The 26,511-nt window shown below is 45.6% G+C and overlaps 1 protein-coding gene across 1 annotated transcript in view; it reads right to left on the bottom strand.

Annotated features, from left to right (window-relative positions):
- The window catches only part of Anxa13 (annexin A13), a 48,761-nt gene extending 26,218 nt beyond the window's left edge, over positions 1–22,543 (bottom strand). Inside the window, exons 1-2 of the mRNA XM_051202484.1 lie at positions 22,458–22,543; positions 730–805 (exon numbers count right to left, since the gene is read on the bottom strand). Of these exons, the coding sequence (XP_051058441.1) occupies positions 730–805; positions 22,458–22,472 (91 nt within the window). The 5' untranslated portion in view covers positions 22,473–22,543. The remainder of the gene's footprint in view (positions 1–729; positions 806–22,457) is intronic.
- Positions 22,544–26,511: the final 3,968 nt, after the last annotated feature.

Here is a 26,511-nt window from a genome sequence, read left to right as displayed (position 1 = left end):
CTGATTTTAGCATTTAGTAGATGCTCAGCCTGGATGTTTAAAAATGAACTCTAGGTGAGAAAGTAAGAGTTCATGTTAAGCATGCTAACTCATCATCATACCCATTACATGCTCTTATCTCCATCCATTGGCCAGGCATCTGGACTTCACCACAGAGCATCAGGGACTTCTCAGCTGCCTGGAAAGTACCCTGGTGTTCCCTTCCACTCAGCAAACCTCAGGCATAAACATCCTGAGGCTTCCATACAGGCCTTTCCTGGACAGCTGTTTGCCCGACACAAGCCTTGACATGAGCTGCCCCAGATATAAGCAGGAAGCTGCAACCTCTGGGCTTTTTTTCTGATTTCTCCAAGCTGTCACTGCTGAGCTGGGCTGTCACTTCTAGATGTATCTTCCTCACTCTGAATCCAGTTCTTATCAGATTTTATTCCTCACAATCTCCCACGGAAAAGGCCAGAGTCATTGAAACAAGATTAAGGTAGCATAAGCTTCACTCCTAATGAAGTTCCCCATAACTTCAAGGTCAAATGTCACAAAATTTAGCTTCCAATACCCTCAGAAGTAATGAGTCCCTATGATAACTTTGAGACCTCAAATAAAGAGATCAACTTGAGTTAGCTTAGAATAATATGACAGGTAGGTCACCTTCCTGTCACTATGGGAAAGTTGGTCATGACATCAAGCTTAATCGATTTCAAAAATAAGTAAACAAACAAAAGTATTTCATACCCATTCCTTTGCAGGCTTTGTACAGTGTTTTGGCATCTCGGTCTGCATCAAAACCCAGATGGCTTTTCTCTTTGGCCTGGAGAGGAAATAATTCAAAAGGGGATAATACAGTCATTCTTTAATTAGTTTTTCTGGAATTGATGCTCAACTAGAAGATCAAGCCATCATCCAAACAAAGGACAAATGCCGCCCTACAAGTGGATATTTTGTGGAAATTCACTTGGAGAAGTTTTGGTCCCCGAGTGATGGCTGGTACTCCTCGGGGCCAGATGGCCTTGGGTGATCATGGGAGAAAGATCTCCTCTGTCTTCATGGATAATTGCTCTGGCCAACTCTATGATAATCGATTTACATATCAACCCATCTCTGTATGTTCTTTTCTCTCCAACAAAGCATGACACAGTGGGCCGGTGTCCCAGGAGCATCTGTCCTCCATGACAGATGTATCAAGTACAGGTTTGGCTGGCCAGAACTGAGGAAATCTTCTTACAGATTCTTTTGCTGGCCTGGTTTGGTGCCATTTACAAAAGAAGTTTGCGGGAGACTCTACGTGAACCGACAAGAGAGTAGTTTTTAGCTTTTAGTTCTCTTGGGAGAGAAAAGTCCTGTTTATATATTGAGCTGTATCTTATATTTCAGTCGTTGGAGTTAATGCATGCACAGATGCGTTCTTTTACTTAGGCTGGTAACCTTATTATTTGCATATTAATAATAAGGTTACTTGAGTGTGTGAAGGTTTTCCTTCAACTCAATCAACAGACTTTGTTTTTATCTAGATATTTTAAAAAGACACTTTCATTAGCACTACACTGGAAAACCAAGACCATTTTAATCGGAAACAGATCACGATTAAAAATCACCACCCTATCTGACTTCTCTCAATTCTTTGCCTTTCCTCACTCCACGAGACATCGTGTGCTTCCCTCAGTGAAGCTGGCTTGGGGATGGAGTCCCCACATCACCACCCTTCCACTTCTGCCCCCTACACGGGGGAAATGAAGAGCAAGTGCCCACGGGGCAATGGACGCGTGCTATTTATCTGTTTAACATCCCTGTTTCTTGGGTGGATTGCCCCGCCTCCATTCCTGATGTCCCAAATGTGGTTGTCAGGCATGAGGCTTGGTCCTCATCATTGCTGGTCTGCAGTGTGGACCCCTGCTGTCACGAGAGGTTCACGATTGAGGGTGGAGTTCAAACAGCATCGTTCAGTCTTTCCCTAGGTTAAATTACTGACAGAGGAGTGAGGCTCTCTTTACTGGCCCTGCAGAGCTGAGGGATTCTTTATTTCAAGCCATTTTAGTGGCCATTTGGCCCACTACATACCACAGAGAGAGAGAGAAGAGAGAAGATGAGAGCTAGAGTTAGCGAGAAGAGAGGAAAAGGGTTGAAGGAGGAGGAGGGCAGGGAGAAAAACATCCCAGCATGGAAGTAGCTGCACGACTTTCTGTTTCATTAATGACAACAAAAATCTCACCCTGTGACCAGGAGAATAGGAGTTGAATGCCTGCCCTTGTGACCCAAAGTGTCCTTACCAAGTCTGTAGTCCTGACAGAGGTCTCCACGAATGGAGAATCATAGGTTCTGAGAGCCAAAGGGGTCTTTGGGCCACCCCTCACCTTTTTTGCATTATGAAGGCATGGCCCATTGGTTTTAATAAAACAATTTCTACAAAATTTTCTTACATTTATTTATGTATTAATTGATTGTACGTATTAACTGATTATGTATCAATTAATTGACTGAATTTGTTTGTATATGCTTGTGGGTGTGTGCATGTGACAGTACCGTTGTAGAGGTCACAGGATAACTTATAGTGTCCTTTCCTTCCACCATGTAGGTCCTGGGGACCAAAGTCAGGCCACTGGTGTTGGTGGCAGGTGTCTTTACACACTGAACCATCTTGCCAGCCTGACATGGTCTGTATTGGAGCATTTGAAACAAGACAGGAGGTGGGCTGGCCTTAACAGAACACCTGCTACATACCACCCAGCTTACAGACCTTCTTTTGTTATCTGTAGAGAAGGATGAGCTACACTCACAGTGTTCATTATAGGCAAAGGCACCTGGCTTCAGGTCCTGCTGCTCACCCCACTTATGCCTGAGACCTGCTCAGGCAGAGGACTAACATTCCTGTGCTCCTCATCCATATCTCATGTGGCTTTGAGAAAGCCACCCTGCTGCTTTGGGAGGCCTCTTGGCAAGATCTGCCACACTGAGCTCAGGACTCACTACCAAGTGACATTCAAAAATGATGAAGAATTCCAACATGGTGATATGAGGGCATTCAGGCAACCACAGGGTTCTTTGAGTATGGGGTCCCATCAGGCCACACAGACAGACTCACGGAGCTAATGTACATGCACATGCCTGCTCATGTGTGTGAGCTGCAGCATGGATTTGCCATGTTGCCACGGAGGAGGCTAGAAGACGGTCCTGGGCGTCAGTGCTCACTTTCCTCTGTTTGAGACAGGTCTCTTGTTGTTTGCCAGGTTAGCTGGCCTGGGAGCATCCCTGGGTTCTTTTTCTGCCTCCCATCTTGCCGCTGGAGCTCAAGTGTTACAGCTGTGTGTTACTTCCTTTGATGGTGATCTGAACCTAGGACTTCACACCTGAGAAGTAAGAGCTCCACCCCCTGAGATACCCCCTCCCCAGTTAGTTACCCACCATCATTTTCTTTAATCGCATTCCAGGAACAGATGAGTCTCTGTAGGACCCTCAGAAGACTAGATGGTGTGCTTGCTCTTCTTCAGGGGCAGGACTGGACCCAGACGGCAAAACTTGTCAATTCAGGGTTCATTTTCAGACTACTCTACAGGTCCTGTTAGCCTCGTCCACACCAGGACAGGTGTCAGACGGTCCCACTTCAAAACTAAGAGTGGAAGCTGACCGTGGAGCTTTGGAAAGGACTGTGTAGGTTAGGCTCTGCCTCAGGTCCCTAAGAGTCAGGTGACATTTGTCAAGTGCTGGCAGGGTGGCTTCCCCTCAAAGGGACACCCTTTCCTCATTGGCACAGAGAAGCTGCAAGGGCTAGCAGAGGTCGCAGGAAGGTTTGCCTAAGACCTCCTGGTCAGGGAATGGCTGAGTGGGAACCAAGGCTAGAATCAGGGCTTTCTGACTGGAAGACAGTAAATGACACCCTGCTCCTGTCCCTGTCCTGTTTACAAATATCATGGAAGCATAGCTAAAGGGTGGGAAAAGAATCCGAGGTACTTGCCCAACAAGTTCAAGGGCAAAAGCTGAGTCAAAGAGTCCTCTGGTTCAAACTATGCATATAGGGACTCAGTGAGAGGGTGTGGAACCACGTGTTAGGACTGGAAATGATGCTTGGGGTGGTGCTTTGAAAGAGAAGAGCCCCCATAGGCTCAAAGATTTTAATGTTTGGGCATTAGGGAGGGGCACTTTTTGAAAAGGATTAGGAGGTGTGGCCTTGTTGGAGGAAGTATGTCACTAGGAGTGGGCTTTGAGGTTTCAGAAGCTCACATCAGTCAGGCCCAGTCTCTCTCTCTCTCTCTCTGCTTGTGTGCACGTGTGTGTGCATGTGTGCGCGTGTGTGTGGGTGTGTGCACGTGTGCATGTGTGTGCACTGTATGCGTGTGTGCATGTGTGCATGTGTGTGTGTGTGTGCATGTGTGCACGTTTGTGTCTAAGGGTCAGGATGTAGAAGCTCCAGCATCTGTCTGCAGGCCTCCATGCTTCTGCCATGATGATAATGGACTGAACTTCTGAAACTGTAAGCAGGCCTGGAGTGGTGTATTTGTGTTACGCAAGCCCCAATTAAATGTAAGAGTTCTGCGGTCATGGTGTCTCTTCACAGCAGTAGAACAGTGACTGGGACATTGGAACTTCCTTATAGGTGTGCAGGCCTGGTATATAATATAGAACGGACTCCGTGTCAGAAACACCATCACAAGGACCCAAGCATTGCTCCGTGTAGGGATCACCGTTAGCCGTGCTGGCTGCCCTTTCCAACCGACTTGAGGAGACAATGAAGTCTTGTTCTTTGTAACAGCAGGGTTAATATTGTGCCATGTCATGATTTAAGAGAGAGAGGCAAACGGGGAGGAAGACAGATAGAAAGAGGGGAGGAGGAAGAGGGACTCTCAGCCTGTTTGGATTTCCCTTCTGTGAGGCTGGGTCCATCTGCACAATGACTGTATTTATGTTTGTCAGTGGCTCCCTGGCTGATCCTGGGATGCCCTGGGGCTCCTTTGGAAGAGCCAGGACAGGCTTTCCTCTGGAATGCACAGGTAGCAGGCTTGCCACGGCCATTGTTCTTTGTTAAATGGGCAGCTGACTTTGGGGCCTAGTCCTGTTTGTCAGCCAGGAGATTTCAGGAGAGGGATATGGGTGAGCTACAGAGCTAGTGGGGGGGGGATGGTGGCGCCAGCGCAGGGTCGGCATGTTCCCAGGCTTTGAATGAGCACACAGATACCTGGCCTGCTCCGAGTGCGGGGGCGGGATGGCATCCTTTGTGTTGGCATGCATTTGTTTTGAGCAGCCCTGGCACCCACTGACACCCAGGAAGCAAAGCTGGTACAAGAGACTCAGTGCCAATAACAATCAGTGTGAGGGCCTGGGCCGCAGGAATTCTGCATCAGCTGTGCCTGCCGCTTGGCGCTCACCTGTGAGCCACTGTCCTTCTCTGTAAAGTGGAGGCAGTATCTGTCCTGCAAGGCCAACCCAGGCTGGCGTGAGACTGCATTTAAAATGCCAGCCTTGTACCACACGCTTGCGTCACGCCAACACTAGATACCCCACTGTTACAGGGCGCCTGTTCAGTCCTTCCCTGCTTCTCAGTCATCTCTTGCCTTTTTGTCTTGTCCGGATGGCTACAGCATTTCAGGAAGTGATACTTGTGCATCTATCAATTACGCGTATGTTTCTGAGATAGGGTCTCACGTACCCCAGGATTCTCCTGAACTCACTGTGGAGCCAAGGATAACCTTGACTTTTGAGATGCCCACCTTTTCTTCAGGTGCTGGGAATTATAGGTGTCACCACCATGCCATGCTTGGCTCAGCTATGCATATTTTACCAGCAAATTTGGAAAATTAGATGTACATATATGCATATACGTAAGTTCCATATTCTTCATATTTTAATTCACATATATTAACATACATCTGTACACACACGTTCATATATATGTGTGTGCCTCTACATCGCAATGTCCAAGCAGAATCATTTATTGCAGTTGGCCACTGAAGGCCTAGTATTTAGGTAAATAGACTGTGAAATGTTACCCATTACTGGCTGTGTAATCTAACCGCTAGCAAATGTTCTAATTCATCACACTCTTTGTTGATTTTATCACATCTTCTAACATTTAAGGAAGGGGACTCTTCCTTTTTTTTTTTTTTATTTCCAAAAGAGCAATTGCTGTCTTGCTTTAAAATTTGTTATGGGGCTGAAGAGATGGCTCAGTGGTTAAGAGCACTGGCTGCCCCTCCAGAGGACCTGGGTTTGATTCCCAGCACACACACAGCAGCTCACAATGGTCTGCACCACAGGCACCGGGCTCGAATGTGGTACACAGACATATATGCATACAACTGCCTGCTCCGTCCACGTTGGTCCTGAACACTTGTTTGCAGAGGGAGGAAGAGAAGAAAGAGGGGAGGAAGAAAAGGTAAGAAGGAAGAACAAAGGCTAGAAATGACAAAGAAAGGGACGCACTGTTCAGAGGAGGCTTTGATTTGTGCTGATGTGTTTTAGTTAACTGATGTGTCTCTTACACAGATATTTATTCGTTTTTAGTCTTTTGTTGTTGTTGGGTGTTTTGTTATGGAAAGGGAGTCCCACTCTAGCTCAGGCTAGCCCGAAATTCACTCTACAGTGCACAGACTGGCCTCAAAGTCAGAACAATCCTCCTGCCTCAGCGTCTGGGAATGCCCAGCTCTATAACAGTATACTCTTACTTTCCAATCCTGATGTTACCCAAGCAGAGAATCGGGACAAAGGGTGGACAGATCTGAGTTACTGGGATTCAAATTCAGCCTGACTAGAAAGCCTCACTCTTCAGCTTGCCTTTCTTTTTTTTTCTTCTCAGAAACCCTGCTTTATTTTCCATTTAATTAGAGCCACCGGCTCATCTTTAAGGCAGACATGTGCTTGCTCATGTGTAGTGTGGTGTTCAGATGCGGTCGTGTCTCCAGCAGGGTAGCATGATGCTGGATTACAGCCATCACTGGGTTGGTGGCACGTAGAAGGTGGGCTGCCTGGTGACGTGAGGATGTCAGGGTCATTTGTGACTCTGAAGTATTGTTGAAATGTAATGGGAGCAGTGCTGGGATTTAATATTTCCACCTCGGGTCTCTGGAGGTCCTGGCTTGGGGCCCTCCCTCTGCTTAGTAAATATTTGAGAATGGTTGCCTGGCATCCAGCCTCTGAGCCAGCAGGGCTCAGGAAGCACCGAGGGCAGCCGGCCACCCAGCTGCCCGGTGTTGCTGCTGCTGGGGCCAGTGTGAAGTAAATAAAGGAGCTGCAGGTATTAAACAAGGGTCAGGATTAGACAAAGATATTTTCTGGGTCTGTGAAGCAGGAGCAAAGTGGCAGGAGGCTGTGCTGGGTCTAGCCTTGGGCATGCCTAGACTCTTCCTAGGGGCAGCAATTCTGGCTGCACCACAAACCGATGCTGGCTATTCTGGCTGAATTTCCTTGCGCTATTTTTTTTAAACAATAATCTTGAAAAAAATTAATAATTTGATTGAAGTGTGCTTGGTACAACACACTGGGAACAACTTGATGCCTTTAGTTTTTCACATCAACCCACAGAACTATCCCCACTATCAAGGGCTGAGATACAGCCTCACCTACCCAACTTCCTGTGTTTTCCCGAATGTGCGGTGCGAGACTGCGCTAGACTTACATGCCTGGCCCATTTTAAGTGTGTGTCAGAACACTGTTGAGTAGCTGTGGCATGCCGTACAGCACATCTCTATAACTAGCTCATTGTGGCTGAGACTGCACAGTGGCTGACGGATACTTCCCTGCCTTGACTCCTGGGAGCCATTGTTGAGTGCACCATCCCTGTGAGTGGAAGTGGTCTCCTAAGTGGAAGGCTGCAGTGTTGATCTTTAAGTGACTGGTTTGTTTTCCTTAGCAGGGTGCTTCCTAGACTTGTCAAGGTTGTCACAAATGGCTCAATTGTTTTCTCTTCTAATGCCAAATCACATCCCATTATAAAATCGCCTTGTATTGATTTTTAAGAATGTTATAAAGTTGAGAAAACCGAGGTCTAACTTGGAAAAAGTCTCCTTTGAGACAGCATGGTTTCTCTCTCTGCTCTCGAAGCTCTTTACTCTTAAACCAGATACAAAGCTATGTCACCTCGTGTCTTTTCTAAGTCTGCTTTCCCTTCTGGGAGTTAGTAAGAATTCCACCTCCTATGCCCTGTTAAACATGGACACAGAACATTTGGCACGAGGTGAGCACTCACCTGGAGACTTCAAACCTGGAACTTGGGTTGTGGAGATAGCTTCTTTGGTAAAGTGCTTGCTTTGCAGGCACACAGATCTGAGTTCAATCCCTAAAACCCATGTTAAAAAGGCTGTATGTGGTGTGGTGTTGCACACGTGTAATCCTGGCACTGGGGACACAAGCAAGCAATCACCGGCCAGCCAGGCTAGCCTGGCCTCGTTGGAGAGATCCTGTCTTATAGCAACAAACAAAAAATAAAAACAATATGGATAGCACCTTAAACATGACATTGGAGGCTGTCCGGTTGCCTTTTGGCCTTCACACAAATGTGTACACACTTGAGCCTTAACACTCAAACATGCAAATGTGCACACACTCCTAAAAATAAAAACTACCCTTATCACAGTGAACAAAGAAGTACTAACCATATTTTTTTTGTCAACTCCAAAACCACTTTATACCTTTAGCTAGCATCAGGTACTAAAAGTCACAGAGAAATCTGTAGGAGAAAAACTTAGCGCTGAAAATGCCAGCTAAAAGCAGATCACTTGTTCCATGGCAATCCCTGCTCTAGATTATTTACACACAACCCCTTTTAATCCTCGAAGCAACTGTGGAGACAGGTGCTGTGACTGTGCAAGTTAGAAGACTGAGACAGACAGGTAAATTACCCGTCCAAGGCCAAGTGATGGAATGAGTATCCATGCCTACACTCTGGTCCAGAAACTGCTACTGACTTCACATTACTGCTTCTTTGTACCCCTATTAAAATTAGTTTTAAGAATGGAAATTGCAGTACAACCCTTTGAGAGATTGTCTTTCACAGAAACATCATTTGACACTTGTCCCCTGGTCAGAGAAGTCAAGAACCTCTTGTCTAGACAGTTGTGGAATCAAGAGATGTCTAACGAAGCAAAACCAGAAAGTGAAATGCAAACTGAAGGCTGGGTACCACTCCCTGCAAGGTAGTGTGGCCCCATCTCTTCCTAGGCAGGCTGGGCATGCAGGAGGGTCACTGTAGCCACAACCGTCTCCCAGTGTTCCTTCCCATTCAAGCGGAAGGAACCTTGTGTTCTGCTTCTCCTTTGGAAACTGAGATTAACAGATTAACATTTGCCCTACCCAACGGTCTTGGAAAGATTAAAGATTGGCCATTTGGCATGATGACCCAGAGCTGGCAAGGGACAGGTCAGCTTTCCCGTCCTTCCACAAGCTCTGAGGACACTTTATCCCCTCCGCTGTACATCTTACCCTACATTTTCTTCTAGGACGGAAAGTGCTGTAGTGTGGTGGTGGTGGTGTGTGTGTGTGTGTGTGTGTGGTGTGTGCTATGTATGGTGTGTGTGTTTGTGTGTGGTGTGTGATGTGTGTGGGGTGTGCATGTGTGTGTGTGTGTGGTGTGTATACTATGTATAGTGTGTGTGTATTGGTGTGATGTGTGTGGGGGTGTGTGTGTGGTGGGAAAGAACTGACTCCCACAAGTCAGATTTTGAAGTCTACACACGTATCTCTTACCTCCATATGTATACCATGGCATGTGATTGTGTGTACACACACACACACACACACACACATCCCACAAAGTAAATAAATAAATAAACGATGTATTAAAAAGAAAAAGGATTCCCTTTTAAGTTCCCTCTCAATTCTTCTAGTTGTCTTTGTCTGGTAATGTTAGAGCTTCACACTTCTAACCTAGCAGATGGGGCACCGTAGGCTGAGGGTCACCACACAATACTTCTAACCCTACAGATGGGGCACCGTAGGCTGAGGGACACCACACAATACTTCTAACCCTACAGATGGGGCACCGTAGGCTGAGGGACACCACACAATACTTCTAACCTAGCAGATGGGGCACCGTAGGCTGAGGGACACCACACAATACTTCTAACCTAGCAGATGGGGCACCGTAAGCTGAGGGACACCACACAATACTTCTAACCTAGCAGATGGGGCACCGTAGGCTGAGGGACACCACTAGCCCATCATTTGTTTTTGGAAATGAAGTTGCAACACCCAGCCTATCCAGACGTGTTTCCGTGGCTACTTTTGTATGATACCAGGATGTAAGTACTTGCACAGTGGTCCCAAGGTCTCAGATATTTACACTGCCCAATTACTGTTCTGTTCCATGCAAACTGCTTTTGTCCCCTCACCTTAATAGAATCGAAGAGCAGGTGACAGATTCAGACTATTTTCAGGCAACACCAAATTTAGCTAGAATTTGATACCGTCCTTTTTTTTTTTTTTTTTTTTTTCTTATGTGTACACTGATGCTAGCTCAGTATTCATCATGGCACTCTAGAGTTGCCTCTTAAGAGAAATTCACTGATGCAGAAAAGCAAACGGTTTAAAGGTGGTAATTAGTAGAACCGTTAGTAGATCGGGTAACATGCGTATACAGCCAACGCCACAAAGGCTGTCTTTAAGTTCGAACTGTGGGTAGCAACGAAGGATTGTAGGGAGCCCTGTCCTTTTACAGGTAAAGAAACTACAGTCTAGTTCTTAAGTCACCTGCCTGTGACGCCTGCTTGCTCATGGCATAGATTCCCGTCTTTGTAATGACCTCATGCCTCTAAATGGTTAGTCATCTATACCTTGAGCCAGTTAGTCTGAGCACAAATTATTGCACAGTTAAAGTTCATAAATTCAGAGCCAGAAAATATCTGCATGACATATCCACAGACACAGATAGTACAGACTGAGAGGCAACTTCAATCAAGGGGCCATTCACGTTTTAAGCATGACATTTGGTTTCATTAAATTGACTGTTTCTTGGTCATGGTTTCCTCTGGTTAATCAATCGGATCAAAAGTCTTTTTTTTTTTAATCAAAGCACTAAGTGCTTGTATGGCAAATGAAGGCCTGGGTGTCAAGATTTCACTGGACCCAGGATAAATGATAAATAGTGTTTATTGGGGAAGACTTACACAGATAACAATAAGGAACCCAGGGAGTGTGCTCCCTGCCCTTCCTATGGGATCGGCTGAGAGAGAGAGAGATACTGAGACCACACCTTATGCTTCCCCCTTTCCGATTCCACCTGCCTGAAGCCACACCCAAAGCAGTGTGGCCACCGTTACAGGTTCACAGGCAAGACTAAGACTACCAAACAGAAGACACTGTTTTTCTGTGAATTCTGCTGGGCGCATTCGAGCACAGTTCGACTCTTACAGGGATATTTGGTATTGTGCCCTGTGGTTATTGCTTTATTTCCATGATCACACCAGCTAAGAGCAGAGCTTCCCCTCGTCCTTCCCAATGCCTCTTCCCACCAGTGTCTGAAATTACTAATCTTGGGGTAAATCAGAGAGTGCTTAGAGAAGCCTGAGCTCTGCCCACGTGGGATGCTGGGAGTGTGACAGAGCCATGGATTGCCATGGGTTCTGCTTTCAGAGATGCAGCTTTGAAGTGACCCAGTTATTATAAGTGACTGGACATGAGTAAGCTGTTTGGATAATTTGACAGAAAAGGTTGCAAGAAGACAAATGGGGATGGCAAGATGGCTCAATGCTTAAAGCACTCACCTCGAAACAGCTGACTTGAGCAAGAGGGAGCTCACTGACCCCAGCCAGATAGCCGGGGAACCAGCATAGGACCGAACCAGGCCCCCTGAACTTGGGTGTCAGTTGGGAGGCCTGGGCAGTCTTTAAGGCCTCTGGCGGTGGGACCAGTATTTATCCCTAGTGCACAAATGGACTTTCGGAGCCCATTCCCCCCATGGAGGGACACTTAGCCTAGATATATTGGGGGGGGGAGCTAGGTCCTGCCCCAAATGACTTGACAGACTTTGATGATCCCTCACGGAAGGGCCTCACCCTCCCTGGGGAGTGGATGGGTGAATGGTATGGGGGCTCTGTGAGGAGCATGGGAGCATGGGAGGGAGAGGGAACTGGGATTGATATGTAAAATAAGATTATTTTTAATTTTAATTTTAAAAAAAGTAAAAAAGAAAGTGTTTGCCTCACATGTAAATGCCTGGTGGGTTTAGTGGCCCTCCTGTAATTCCAGGGCTGGGAAAGCAGAGACAAGGGATTACTAGGGCAGCCTCAGAAGGTACCTGAGTAGGTAGATCAGCTGAATCCGGTAAGCTCTGGGTTCAGTTGTGCATCTATTGCACAATGGGGAGAGCATTTGAAGAAAATTCCTGATCTTGGCTTCAAGCCTCCACACACATACACACTCATGTGTATCCATACATATGCAGACATGCATTCACAGACACACAGCACACACACACACACAGGCAAAAGAAAAAGACATCAATTTGGATCAGAACTCAACATGCCTTATTTACATAGATTGACTGTGTATTGAAAAGTGAGGGAAAATTTTTATATTAGAAATAAACTCTCTTTTACATCCATTTTATAGGTCGTTACCTTTTTCTAAATTGATTTTTTGAAACAAAGCTTCTCTATGTAGTTGGCTGTCCTGGAACTCACTATGTAGACCAGGCTGACCTGGAACTCAATAGAGAATCCTCCTGCCTCAGCCTCATAAGTGCTGGTATTAAAGGTGAGCATTCATGCTCTCCGAACCCTTGAATGGCAATTAGCATAGTTAAGGCATTTCCTAGAAAGACAAGCATTCTTGGGCTACATGTGTTGATATGACATTTATCTATCAAAGGTTACTGTGGCCTTGGCCAGAAGCAAAGAAGCCTCACTTAAGCCTCCTCCACAGCCAGCACCTTGAAGTAGCAGGCACCGTTGTTCCTGAAGGTGGCAATGGACATCCAGAAGGGTAAATGTACAGGCAGCTTGTCTTGCTGAGTGATCTCATATAGGGAAATGAAGCCTGGGAACCTTTCATGGGCTGCAACCAAGCAGGAGATGTGTGTAAATGAACTCGTGGGTGATTATACCAATGCCTTTCCCTGCAGCATCACTCTACTCAGCTCAGCAGCCCAGCAGTCTGTCAGCCTCACTGACGGTGCAGTGAAGCCTTCCTCCCTGGCCACCATAAATCATTTACGTACAACAACAGCTGCCCCAGAGCTGCCATTGTCTTCATCAGGGGGACAAGGGTCAATCTCCAGGAGCTTTGCCCCTGTGATAAGAGACAGGGTCAATATGAAGGCAAAAGGCAACAGATATGACCACTGAAGCAGAGCCAGAGAGCTGAAGACATCATGGGGACAGATCATGCCCCATGGTCTTGCTCTCCCAAAGGTGTGCAACAAATACACTGCCTCTCATCTAGCCAGGAGTGAGTTCTCCTTCTGGGCAATATTGGCGCTGCTTGGAAACACTTACAACGATCCCAAATAGGGAATGGCTACTCTTATGGCTAAGGATAGAAGCCACAGATTGATAAACATTCTCCTATACATAGAAAACCCCTCACAGCAAAGCCTTATCTGAGCCCAAATGTCAATAGTACTAAGATCCTACGTGCCCAGGGTCTAGACGGCCTGCACTTGTAATAACGCTGTCAACACATTACTTCAGCAGGTGTTGAGAGGCTGAGCTTCTAGTGGTGAATGGCAGCAAATGACTGAGCTTTCATAAAAGGGAAGATTAACGGCGTCCGTGTCTTTCTGAGGATAAATCTGAAAGATGAGAAACAGGATAAGGTAACTGGGAAGGAAACTTGGAACTGAGTACAGATCTCAGGGAGAAGTCCGCTGTTACTTCCGGTTCTGTAGTTTGCATCCTGACATTGAGGGCATCACAGCCCGCGTGTCAGGACGGCACATCTATGTGACAGCTCTCATTTGGCCCATTTTAGGATCTTTTAGAACTGTGCTGGGCCCAAGAACATAGAGAGTTTACTAGAAGGGGGATTGCATTAATCATCTAGAGACCACATTTGTGTCATGGGGAGAATGAGGGACTACTCAAAGGTTGTCCACAGAATGTTTTGGAAGCCGGAGACCTTGGAAGAGTGTTAAGCTTCCAGATATCCAATTACCACTGTACTGCACCAAGGGAAAGGGAGCTTGGAGGGTGAGGTGGCTGCTGGGAGATGAAGGTCATTTCTCAATGGGTGTCAGGAGCCATGACTTCGGGGGCAATGGCAAAGGAGGCATGTTTTTCATTAGAAAGGAATGATCTACTTCCTTCTTACATTGCCAAAGACTGTCTTTAGCCAATTCACCCCGAGTGAAAACTTGGGATTTGTTTCCTATAAGATTAAAAAAAATGTTGTATTCTAGAAACCTTAATAGTCAAAGTTCAATGGGCAGATGGACTCCAGAGAATCCTGGGGCTGGGGTAGGTAGGCCATTGCGGTATTATACATACTGGACAGTGAGAGCTCTAAACAGCAGTGTGGACAAGTTCTGATTTGCTGAAAAAGAAGCAAGGTGAAACATCTGAGTTCACTTTAGCAAATTCCTATCTCAGCCTGTATCAAAACAATGAATGCTATTCTTTCCCCCGTAAGAGACTTGAGTGTGCATTGGCTCCAGGCCTAGCAATTCTTTCCTTTAAAATTAGTTTTTGTGTTTTTCTCCTTCCCCTCTCTATAACTACTCAAATCCCCCAACATAGGAAGAGGGAGTTGTTTTAATTCCTGTTTGTTCTTCAAGTCTTTACCATCTCTTGGTCATCTGAAAGTTAGTGTGTCGTGAGACCTGATGTTAGTAAAACCCACGCTTGGAAGAAACCAGCATGGTAAGGCAATTCCCCCTCTCCCAAAGCTCAGCCATGGCTGTGGTGATCATCAACCAGGCACGGCATGACCCAAACCATTTAAAAAAGATGATTTATTTATCTGTGTGTGCGCATGTCTGATGGGAGATGCCCTTCTATATGCTGTGAATATATGTTTCTCTTGTTGGTTAATGAATAAAGCTGTTTCAGCCAATGGTCAGACAGGATGTAGCCAGGCAAGGCTACCAGACTGGAGGACTGGGGAGGAGGAACACAGAGTCACTGGGGACACACCATATAGCTGCCAAGAAAGCAAGAGCTTTTGGCATCACCAGTAAGCCAAGATCATGTGGAGATACACAGATTAATAGAAATGGGTTAATAATTAAGAGAGAGCTAGCCAATAAGAAGCCTGAGCCACAGGCCAAACAGTTTATAAGTAATATAAGCCTCTGTGTATTTATTTGGGACTAAACGGCTGGGGTACCAGGCAGGACAGAAATCTCCACTTACATATGTCTGTGTGAGTGTGTGTGTGTGTGTGGGGGGTTGTTACGTGTGTCTTTGAAGATGACTCAGGGCATAGAAGAGGGTGTTGTGAGTCCTCCTCTTCTCCCCTCTGACTGTTCTTTTGAGCAGGGGGTTCTCCTTGAACCTGGGACTTAATGTTTCTTGGCTGAATACAATAAGCCCTGGGATCCACATGTTTCTGCCTTCCTTGGGAGCTAGGATTACAGACACCCACAGGAAACCTAGCTTGTTACATGAGTACTAAGAGGCAAACCCTGGTCTCCGTGATGGTTCAGCAGACACTCCTGGCCTGAGCTACCTCTCCAACCTCTCTCTGACATTCTATATATACAGATGCCGAAAGAAGGGGATGTGAAGCCAGCTTTGTTTCTTCAGATTCAACCAACCACAGATTAAAAAAAAAAAGCTATCTGGAAAATAATTGCACCTGACCAGAACATGTACAGGTATTTTTGTTGTCATTAATTTTGAAACAGTAGCATGAACAACTGTTTACACTTCATATATAACACAGTGCTACCCTGGCACTAAGCTAGACAGGAGTTGGTATACAAGAGGATGTGTATAAGTTACATGTGAGTGTTAAGCAGTTTTATATAGGGGACTTGAGAGCCTTAGACTCTCTCTCTCTCTCTCTCTCTCTCTCTCTCTCTCTCTCTCTCGAGCGCGCGCGTGTGTGTGTGTGCATGCATGCACGTGCGCACATGCTTGTGTGCATATATTTATGTAGAGCCAATATTCATGAACTCTGGGAGCAGACCCTGTTTTCCTAGGTTGGAGCTGTATGACCACGCCTCCCTCTTACTGGTTCATTTTGGCTGTCACACCATTTCCAACATCATGGAGCCAACTCTTCCCTGCCCAACCCTTCTGTAAATGTATGGTTTACAAAGGCTCACAACCCTCCAGTCTCCCTTTGCCAGCCTAGGGCTAGTCTGTCAACCAGTCTGCCCTGTGATATGGGATGCTTGGAGTTTTTCAAAAAAGATTTTACTCAGACAGGAAAATGGCCCAAGAAGAAGTATATTTCCCCCCTCTCCTCTTCCTCCTTGCTGTGACTCAGGACAGTTCGTTTGTATCATGAGGAAGAGGAGGCATACATACACGGGGGTGGCAGGACAGACAGGCAGCCAGAGCTTGGCTTTAATGATATTTCTGAAATGCTGTGTGCCTCCTTCCAGGCTGCCTGCTAAGGCTGTGTGGAGCTGGGCCCTCTGGGCATGACACTGCTGTTCCCATCTTAGAGTCAGAGAAGCTGTGATAACCCTCATGAGACCCTCCTAAGATCTCCCTTAAAGACGCGGGAGAGAGCTCATGAAGGAACCAGCTCACCCACTTATGCGCTAAGCCGCACACTAGATTCTGCCCCTCTCCAAAGTTAATACTTGCCAAAGGGTGAGACTTGTTTTCAGTGCTGCAGCTACCAATTCACACCCCTGTAGGCAAAATCCACTCTCCCACATTCTTGTAAATAACTTGGGTAAAATCATTGATTTGGTTTGTCCTTGGTGCCGTATCTAGGGTGAGTAAATACTGGTTTAGGTCTCCCCAAGAAAAGCCACACAACAGACAAGCCAATAGATGGGTTTGTTACTGGAACTATTTGTAGTCCTGCTTATAATTGGTACCTACTGGTTGCTCAAAGACAGGCAGAAACCCTGCTGCGGGCTCATTCTTCCAGTTTTCTGAGGTGTTGATGCAGGTGTGTGGAAGATATCTCAAACTCAACAGACCCCGACATGGAACTTACTCTGGTTTTGGGAACCTCCTCTTTGTCGCCTACCTCTGAGATGGATGGCCATCTACCCGGGTACACAAGCCAGATTTTTGTTTTGGGAAGTTGTGCTCTCCCTTTCTTCCTACACAAATAGCAAACCACGTGGTTTGGCCCTCTCATCCGCCCGCCTCTCTCCAGCCCACTGTCACTGTCTTGGTTGGTGGAAGGTGTAGAGGCTTCCGCTGCCTCAAGGGCCATTGCTTCCTGTGTTGTACTTGGTGATGACTGTTTATCTTCCCCACATCCGAGCATGGCCCATCTAAAGCCCTCCCCCCATTAGTCACTCTACGATGTGAGATTGATCAGGGGTTCCCTGTTGCCTAAGTAAGGAGGGCGGATGGAGATGAGCAGACTTTCAGGGCCATTATCTGGGCATCTCTGGAGGCTTGGTGTTGAGAATGGTCCACAGAGAAAGCTGAGCCCACCTCTACCCAGGGTGTAGGGGAGGTTTATGCTTTGATAGGGCTATGGCGGTTAAGGGTGAAGGGCTCTAGCAGGCCCAAGCACTGCAAACACAGGCCTGAATATGGCATAACCTGTTGTGACATGTTTGCATGAAGTCAACCCAGGACCAAGTTCTCAGCACAAATGAGACTTAACCCCCCCCTCGCCAGAGGGACAAAGGGCAGTGAATAAGAGACAAAGGCAGGAGACAGGATGAGGGAGAAGGGGAAGGGAACAAGGGAGAGGGGGGGACATGCTCGGGGGGGGGGGGGAACAAAGGGCTGCCTCTCGATAGAGAGGAGATAGATGTGGCCCATAGGAAAATGGCAGTTTGTAAAGGGAGAAGGGGAAACCCTGTATTAGGCTGAGGTGTTTCACTTTGATTAGACATGTTGATTAGATGAGCTATAGGGGGATTTTGATCGCTGGACTTCAATACTTTGATAGTTGGACCTTGGTAGTCAGACTCAGGAAGAGGAAATGGCCAAAAAAGGAAATAGACCTTGGTGGCTAGCTTTAGGAATGCAATCTTGTAAAAGAGGTTCTTAATTGAGCTAGATAATAAAAGTTCAGAGTCAGATACAGAGGGAAACTCTGAGAGATCAGAGAGAAGGAGCAAGCCACGGCACACCTTACCTCCTAAGCGTCCCTGCAGAGAAGAGAGCGATTTCCTGTTTGTTTCTGCTTATATCCTGTTTTTGCCCAGCTATGTCGCTTCCTGTCTGTCTGTACAGACCTCTATGGTTAGCTAGTGGCAAGCTCCATTCTCTGACCCCCCCCCAAGACAGGCTTTATTTGTGCAAGAAAGACATCACCGCATAATGTAATGGTTTTTGGCAAGGCAGAGGCAATGGGGGAGAAGGGATGGGTTTAAACCCAGGGCAAGTGAGAGTTACAGAATGTTATGCTGAGTTGACATTCAAAGTGGCTTGGAGGAGGTAGAGACTTGGGGAGGGGATGAAAGAAGACGAAGGGGTAGTGACCCTGTTTCCCCACTAATACGGTAGGTAGCTTAGCTTCTACTTTTAATACAAGCCTTAAACGAGCCTAAGACACAGTACGAGAATTTGCTAAATCTAAATCCACGCTTTATCTTGTGTGTGTTGTGTTGCATATCTATGTTTGTGAGGGTGTGCCCACACCCACACATGAAGGCTAGAGGTCAGTCTCCCTTTGTCACTCCACGGGGTCTCTTGTTGACTCTAGAGCTCACTATTTTGCCCAGGCTGGTTGGCCAGTGAGCGTTTGGAATCTCCTGACTGCATGTTCCTCACCCAGTACTGAGGGTTACAGACGATGCTCACTGCCACGCACTTTACCCACAGGGCCATCTCTCCAGTCCCCCATAACGAACCTCTCAATGGGTGTCCAAATCACCCCACTTTCCCTTTACGCTCTTTTTGTTTAGGAGTGTCTCTTCGGATTGTCATGAGGATTCTATCCAGAGTGTGGCACAGTGAAAAGCTCAGACACTGCCGATCACAGCGCTCACCTATGCAACTCCTATTCCAGTAAGCACTGGGTAGACACTGGCTATCATCAACACTTCCGGGGCCCCATTTAACCTGTCTGTCTCCATCACTGCTGAGGGGGTTTTTTGTTTTGTTTTGCTTTGCTTTTGTTTTGTTTTTTTCTAGACAGGGTTTCTCTGTGTAACAATCCTGGTTGTCCTAGAACTTGCTTTGTAACCAGGCTGGCCTCAAACTCAGAGAGAGAGCCCTGCTTCTACCTCCAGAGTGCTGAGATTAAAGGCATGCACCACTACTGTCTGGCTGAATTTCAGTTCTTACTTCTGAGCTGAGAACACGGATGCCAGGCTGTCACCAGGCTGTGTACAGACACATCTCTGTTGTAAGGTACTCCTGGTCCCTGCAGCCCTCTAGCCTTGTGTCAATCTGAGTTTCATTTTCTTCCTTGTGTGAGCCAAACAATACTTGCCCTGGGTGTTCTGGGCAGCCCTCTCACTATGTCAACATGACTGCTTTTGTCTGCCCCAGACAGGAAATTCCAAAAGCCCAGGGCACATAATTTCACTTGAAAAGTATCTAGATCTTGAAGGAAGAAGACCTGTCTGTAAATAAAGAAGGCGTGCTTTGCGCACGGAGTATTTTGCTCCCATGGGTCCTTCTGAGAGCTTTCTATACTCAGTGTGGTGACCCAAAGACTAGCCTCCCACCAGAAATGTTTTCCCAGAAGCCACTGATCCATCTGGCTTTGTGAGCATTTCCACATGTCGAATGCCCCTCCCAAGCCTTGCTTTCTCTCTCTTAATTATTTGTCATACATTAGTGGTCAGCTCAGCTTTCTGTTTCCCTCTAGATACCAACTCTCTTGGAGGCAGTCCACACAACAGAGCCGAACTGATGAGCCATCTAGCTAACCCCAAGCACGGTTTTCTATGTGTCTTATTTTTCTGTGTCTGATGTTCAGCAGCATAGAGGCCAGCTTAGGCTGTGCAAACTCTGACTGTGGTGTGATGATGCTAACAGTTACTCGGTTACTGCTATTCCAAACAGGTTAGTCACAAAGAATTATGTCTTTAGTGTCAGAAAAGGAAGGAAGGGAGAGAGAGAGGGAAGACGGAGGGAGGGAGGGATGAAAGAAGAAAGGGAGGAGGGAGGGAGGAAGACTAAAGAAGAGAAATGAAAGAAAGACAAAAGAAAGTCAGGTGAAATGGCTCACTGGGTAAAGGTGCTTGTGGTGAAGCCTGGAGACCTGAGTTCGATCCTTGGAAGGTACATAAAGGTGGAAGGAGAGAACTGACTCCACAGAGTTGCCCTTAGACCTCAATACATGCATCATGGTATTCATGCACATACACACAAATAATTAAAAAAATACAAATAATAAAATCACTAATGGGGAGGAAGAGGAAAAGCACAAAGCACATGGTAATTATCCTTCAGTTTCTGGCCTGGCTAAGATCCTAGATAGCAACACTTGGAAGATGCATCTCCTGCCACTATTCTCGTGATTTTGCAATAATATTAGATGAATAGTTATTTGGTCTGTGGGTATGTTGTTAGGAATATATGACGTCCCTAGGTATTAAATGATGATGCTAACCTAAACCTTAGGACATGGTTCCCTGGACCATAAGGCTGAGCAAGTGCTGGTGCATGAGTTCAGTGCCTGCCTTTGTGTATGTATCTTAAATTTCAGTAAGTCTTATTTCATTTCATAGTCACAGGAGGGAAAGAACACACACACACACACACTCACACACACACACACACACACACACACACAGAGAGAGAGAGAGAGAGAGAGAGAGAGAGAGAGAGAGAGAGAGAGAGAGAGAGAGAGAGAGAGAGAGAGAATTTTGATGTGGAAATCGAGTATCAGAGTCAAGAGAAGGGCCCAATGGCATTGTAGAAGTGCCATGATGGAAACGTTCTTGGTAAATTGATTGGAGTAAGCATGACACCACATCGGATTTTAAACTTGCAGGAACTAGTATAATTTCACTAGTATTTTGTGACTTGATTTTGCCATTTGGGTTTTGACTTGTAGCTATTAAAGAAGCTTGCTGGGGCCATCAATCGGAGTCATTTCTGGGATAGTATTTTGTTCCACTTTTCAGATGTAGTCACTCCTTCAGCATTTGTTACATTTCCTTACTACATTGTAACTTAGCTTGGGGCAAAGCATCCTGGGGGTTGGTTAATGGGCTACTGCTGGGGGCAGTGAAGGCCTAGGAAGCTACATTTTCCCAATAGCTGCAAACATTGTAACAAGCCCTTTGCCTGTGTGGATACACTGGTGCCTGGTGCATGGGTGGGTTCCTGCTCCTGTCTAGTGAGAGGTGTTTTTTTCAAGGGACAGAATTGCCCTCCAAAGTGCAAGTATTGGGGACAGTGGCCTCCTGAAGTCCCTTGTGACCAGTTGAAGAGTTTATAAGTAGTTTTTGGCTTCTGGGAAAGACAGTGAGTTAGATAACTCATAACCTTGGCTAGCTAGAAAAGGCTATTTACATATGATTTAAAAATTAATGACCCTCTGAAATCAACCCTTGTAGGTTTGTGACCATTGAGTGACCCTTCATACCCATAAAGGCAAACTCTTACACACAAAGCTAGGTTACAGGAAAAACTGGAGTTTTACTCCCTTTGCCCATGGCACTTTACCCTAGTCTTATGCTTTATAAATATCTATGTTAAATATATTGTATTCACGAAATCTTGCTATGAGAAACTACGGTAGCTGCACAAACCTTAGATTTTTACTGGACTAGCTTGAGATACTCATATCTCAGCACAGAAATCTGCTACAATTGTTAATTTGCCTCATGCACCAAAGATTACAAACAGTAAGTGTTTTGGTCAATTCTTAGTGCTTTCCAACATGCTATTCATAAGCGTGGACATTTCAGAAGAAGAAGAAAAAAAAAAAAAAAAAAAAAAAAAAAAAAAAGAGAGAGAGAGAGAGAGAGGAAGAAAGAAACGTTTAGTCTATGCCGTGATCTATTGCAAATATCTGGGTGTTTGAAGCTGCTTGGAGATAACAGCGGAAGATTTTCATTTGTTAGTCTAAATTACATGGACTCACAGGAGTATCTTACCTTGCTGTATTGATATTTTCAACAGGAACCCAACTATCACACACATTCTGAGTAGGGCTAATCTATGAGGTTTTGCACAATTTCACCACAAACTAAAACCTTTATTATGCATCCTATAAATACATACAAGCCATTTGCCCTCTCTCTGCAGGGCAATCTTTATTGCACTAGTTTTAAACACCTTCTTAAATGCCATCTTACAAGATTTTAACTTGCCAGGAAAGAAATATATTCCAAATACATTTAAAAAGTGTGGTACACTCTTGCTAATGTTAGCAACAAGGGGGACATCAAAGTGATGAAACACGAGGCTGTCAACTGTGAACTCGCAGCTGGATTCTTTCACAGGCTAACCAAACGGAAAACTGATCCCCCAAAGGTAATGAACACTTACGTGACGATTCCCCATCTCCTCTTCTCTGAGATGGCTGTCCCGGGTTTCAGGAAGAGACCAGTCCTCCCACAGACAAAGTTTATAATGGGTTTCTCAGGGCACAATATCTCTTGTGTTTAATAAGTAACTTTTGGCATTGGATTTGAATACACTGTTGGGGATGGGTAGGGAGTGGCGATGGCTGGGAATGGGCTTTAGCTACTCAGGCTGCATAAGCAGGTCGTCTAAGAGACGGTACACCCAGAGGAACGAAGCTTCGGATTTTTAAGTTGAATTACTTAATCATAACTGAAAGGTTATGCTCACTTCACTTCTAATAGCCTGTACTAGTCTTGAACTGGAAGCAATCCTGCTTCAGCTCCAGAGTGCTGGTGTTGCAATCATGTAGCTCTGGGCATGAGGTTTTTTCTTAATTAAAATGTGTATGTATGAACTCTGTGTGTATGTGTATACATGTGCACGCCATAGAGAGCACATCAGGTCAGAGGACAAGTTGCAAGTCAGTTGTCTCCTTTTGATATAAGTGTCCTGGCCAGGGGGTGGGGTCAAGCTCAGGTGATCAGACTAGGAAGGGTAAAGAACAACAAGAGGGAGACACCATGTAGCCCCCAGGGAGGTAGGGTGCCTGGGCACTCTCCAGTAAGACAAGGCCATGTGGAGATCACAGATGAATAGAAATGGTTTAATAAGAGAGAGTGAGCCAGCAAGAAGCCGAAGCCATTGGCTAAACAGTTGTAACTGATATTAAGTCGCAGAGTGGTTATTTCATTAAGTGGCTACAGGAGCCGATGGGTGGAGGAAAACTGTCCGGTGGGACAGAGGTAGATGGAAAAATCTCCTTTCAACATATATACACGGATAGATACCTAGATATAGATAGATAGATAGATACATGGGTACATACATAGATAGGTATATAGATAGATACATGAATACATACACAGGTATATAGATAGATACATGGATACATACATAGATAGGTATATATAGATACATGGATACATACATAGATAGGTATATAGATAGATACATGGATACATCCATAGATTCATACATGCAAATAGTTAAACAGATATGGGTGCATATGTATAGACCATTTTGGGGAGGATTCATAAAAGTAAGCTTCTAGAAGAAGGAGCTAAGAGACCAATAGGCTTACTTCTAATGATCATCTTTGTAGTGAAAATATTTACCCAGATCTGCAGCTATAATTTTTTAATTAAAATGTATTAGGGTTAGAAAAATTAATTATAACCCTATACAACTCAATGTATCCATCAAAAATTATTTGTAATAAAATAGTGGTGACATGAATAAAATGGAGTTTTAAGTCTGCTTGGTTAATGCTATGATGACGATGGCGATGGTGGTGGCTTTTGAGACAGGCTTTCATTATGCACCATCGGCTGTCCTAGAACTCATTATGTAGACCTCGGTGGCCCTGAACTCATAGAGATCAGCCTGCCTCCCAAGTGCTAGGATTAAAGGTGTGTGCCTCCACACCCAGCAATGCTTGGGGCTGTTGAGATGGATCATACAGATTGGGTGGATGATGGGATGGGCCAACTCATAGCTCTGGTTCTGGATCTGAGTGGTTGCTGGGTTGGTCAACCCACCAGTTCTCCATCATCCTCAACACCCAGGTGAGCTCTCCAGTACTGCCCAGTTAGCTCATCCCAAGTAGGAAGTAGCAAGGGGTGGGGCCAATTCCCCTGCTTTCAAGTCTTGGGATCAGGCTCACCAAGGCCTACAATACCAGGACCAGCTCTACTGTGTTGACCGGCAGGGTGCGGGGCCCACTTTTCCTTAGTACTGTGTCTTGAGGGGGCAGGGTCTGCCTCAGGTGGCGAGGGGTGAGGGGGAGGACATCTTTCCGTCTCTCTCAGGTGGTTCACATTTTTAACCCTCAAATTTGGCAGGTGGAAGCAGAAGAATACAGAATTCATGGTCAGCACTTGTCTCCATAATGGGTTCGAGGACACCTTGTTTATATGACACCTTGCCTCAAAAAAAAAAAAAAAAAAAAAAAAAAACAAAATTCATTTGTGTCAGGTGCTAAGTTGCCCATTCTGAAGCCATGGCTGGGGGCTATGGATGTGTAGAGCCTTACCCCCAACTCTTGTAGCCCATTCTGCCAACTCTAGCCAGCCAGGAAACACCATGAGATAGATATCCAGAGTCCAGAAGACATACACCGCTTTTTAAAAAATATATAGCTAATGTATATCCAAAAACACGATATTAAATATTACTTCATGTTACAGAGAGGACATTAAGACTCTGTTATTTACATTAACAAGCACCTACCTTTCCCCTCTCTCTCAAATAAAAAGCCTAATCTCCTTTCTCTAACATGCTACTGGGAGGGTCATGGTGTCCCCTCTCTCAATATCAAATACCCATGTTAGATATCTCACATGGACTGGACATGTTGGGAGAAGAAATGGGCACTCGGGGGAAGGGGATAGCCAAATGTGGGCAGGGAAATCTGGCCCCTACCCAATAGCCGCCCTAGATTCCTTGTCCAGTATCCTCTGCCAACCATGGGTCATAGCTGGCGCTATCTGCCTGCCCAGGCCTCTGGGATCAGCATGATGGTCCAGGGACACCTGAGTGTCTGGGGGCTTCTTGGATCCCTGGGGACAGACCAAGTGAGTCAGCAGCCCCTTTGCCTGGCAAAGGGAAGGGCCGTGGTGACTGGGTAGGTATATCGTGTGGGTGTGCAGGTTGGAGGAGGCTGTCAGGTTGAGCTCCACTGTAGAGTTAGGCTTGGCTTGGAGCAATGGCTTCCAACTTTTAGGGTCTAAATCTTTGATATGTTCGGAATTGACTTTTATGAAGATTAAAGAAAGGAGTTGGGTTAGTTTTTGGGTAGGCAGTTGAGACTAGAAAACTTGTAAATAATTCATTTTTCCCCCTCTGTTGGTATAAAATGCTAACTTTATGTTATGCTAAATTCTCTTACAGCTTAAAACTAAAATGCCACGTAATTTTCTTAAATCCTGCTTCTAAATATGTTCATTTTTGTTGTTATTTAACTTTTGTAGACATGCTAGTTGCTGGGACAATAACACGGAGAAGGGTGGGTAAGGGTGTATTTTTCTTACTATAATGTGTGGCTACACTTCTACGTCTGAGACAAATGAGTATCAACAAGTGGTTACAGACGAGGCGGGGGTGGGGTGGAAAGTGGGGTTCCGAGGCTTTGGACAAGGGCCGCAGGCTTAGCATATGAGAAGAATCTATGGCGAACAGGAAGGCTGGAACCATGGCTCCCACCAGGACTAACAGTAATGGAGCAGACCTGAGGAAGTCCACGTGCAAATGAGCCGGGAAGCCAGACGCACGTAACAGAAAGTCTGGGTTCCAGTGCACTGCTCTGCTAGGTTTTCAGACTCCTCTCTGCTGTGGCTGCTTCCTTCCTCTGAAGTGTCCTTAGTAAATCCTCTGGCTTTGCTTGCTACTATCCTCTTGTCTCGGACCGATCCCTTGCTCCGAGTCACAGGAATCTTTGCAGGTACCCTGCAAACCCCAATATCTGCCAGTATCAGAAAGAAGGTTCTAGATAAAGGAAGGATGTCATGGTAGAGATTACCGTGTGTGTATGTGTGTGTGTAATATTTCCTTTAAATTGGGGAAGGATTTTCAAGGGGTCAACATTTATTTTTTATATATATGTATATATGTATACACACACACACACACACACACACACACACACACACACATTTGACACAGAGTCTTTCCATGTAGCCCAGGGTGATCTTGTGAATTGAAGTTCCCAGAAATAAATAAATAAATAAATAAATAAATAAATAAATAAATAAATAAAAAGCCTTACCTGTATTGAATATTCTATAGGATTCACTACATGGCTAGAAGTTCATGATTATGGAGATTTGGAACATTGCAAATCTGGAGCCCAATCATCTTGGCTATCTTAGGTTCCTAATAGCCATCCATTGCTCATCTCTACTTCTGATGTAACATCTTTGTGACCTGTCCACCAACATCATCAGATGACATCTGAGGCCAGTAGCAGACATGTCTCCAC

The sequence above is a fragment of the Phodopus roborovskii genome, unplaced genomic scaffold (genome assembly GCF_943737965.1).
Source record: "Phodopus roborovskii unplaced genomic scaffold, PHOROB, whole genome shotgun sequence".
Lineage (NCBI taxonomy): Eukaryota > Metazoa > Chordata > Mammalia > Rodentia > Cricetidae > Phodopus > Phodopus roborovskii.
Note: the sequence above shows the minus strand (reverse complement) of the source record. Positions and strands in the feature narration are given on the sequence as shown.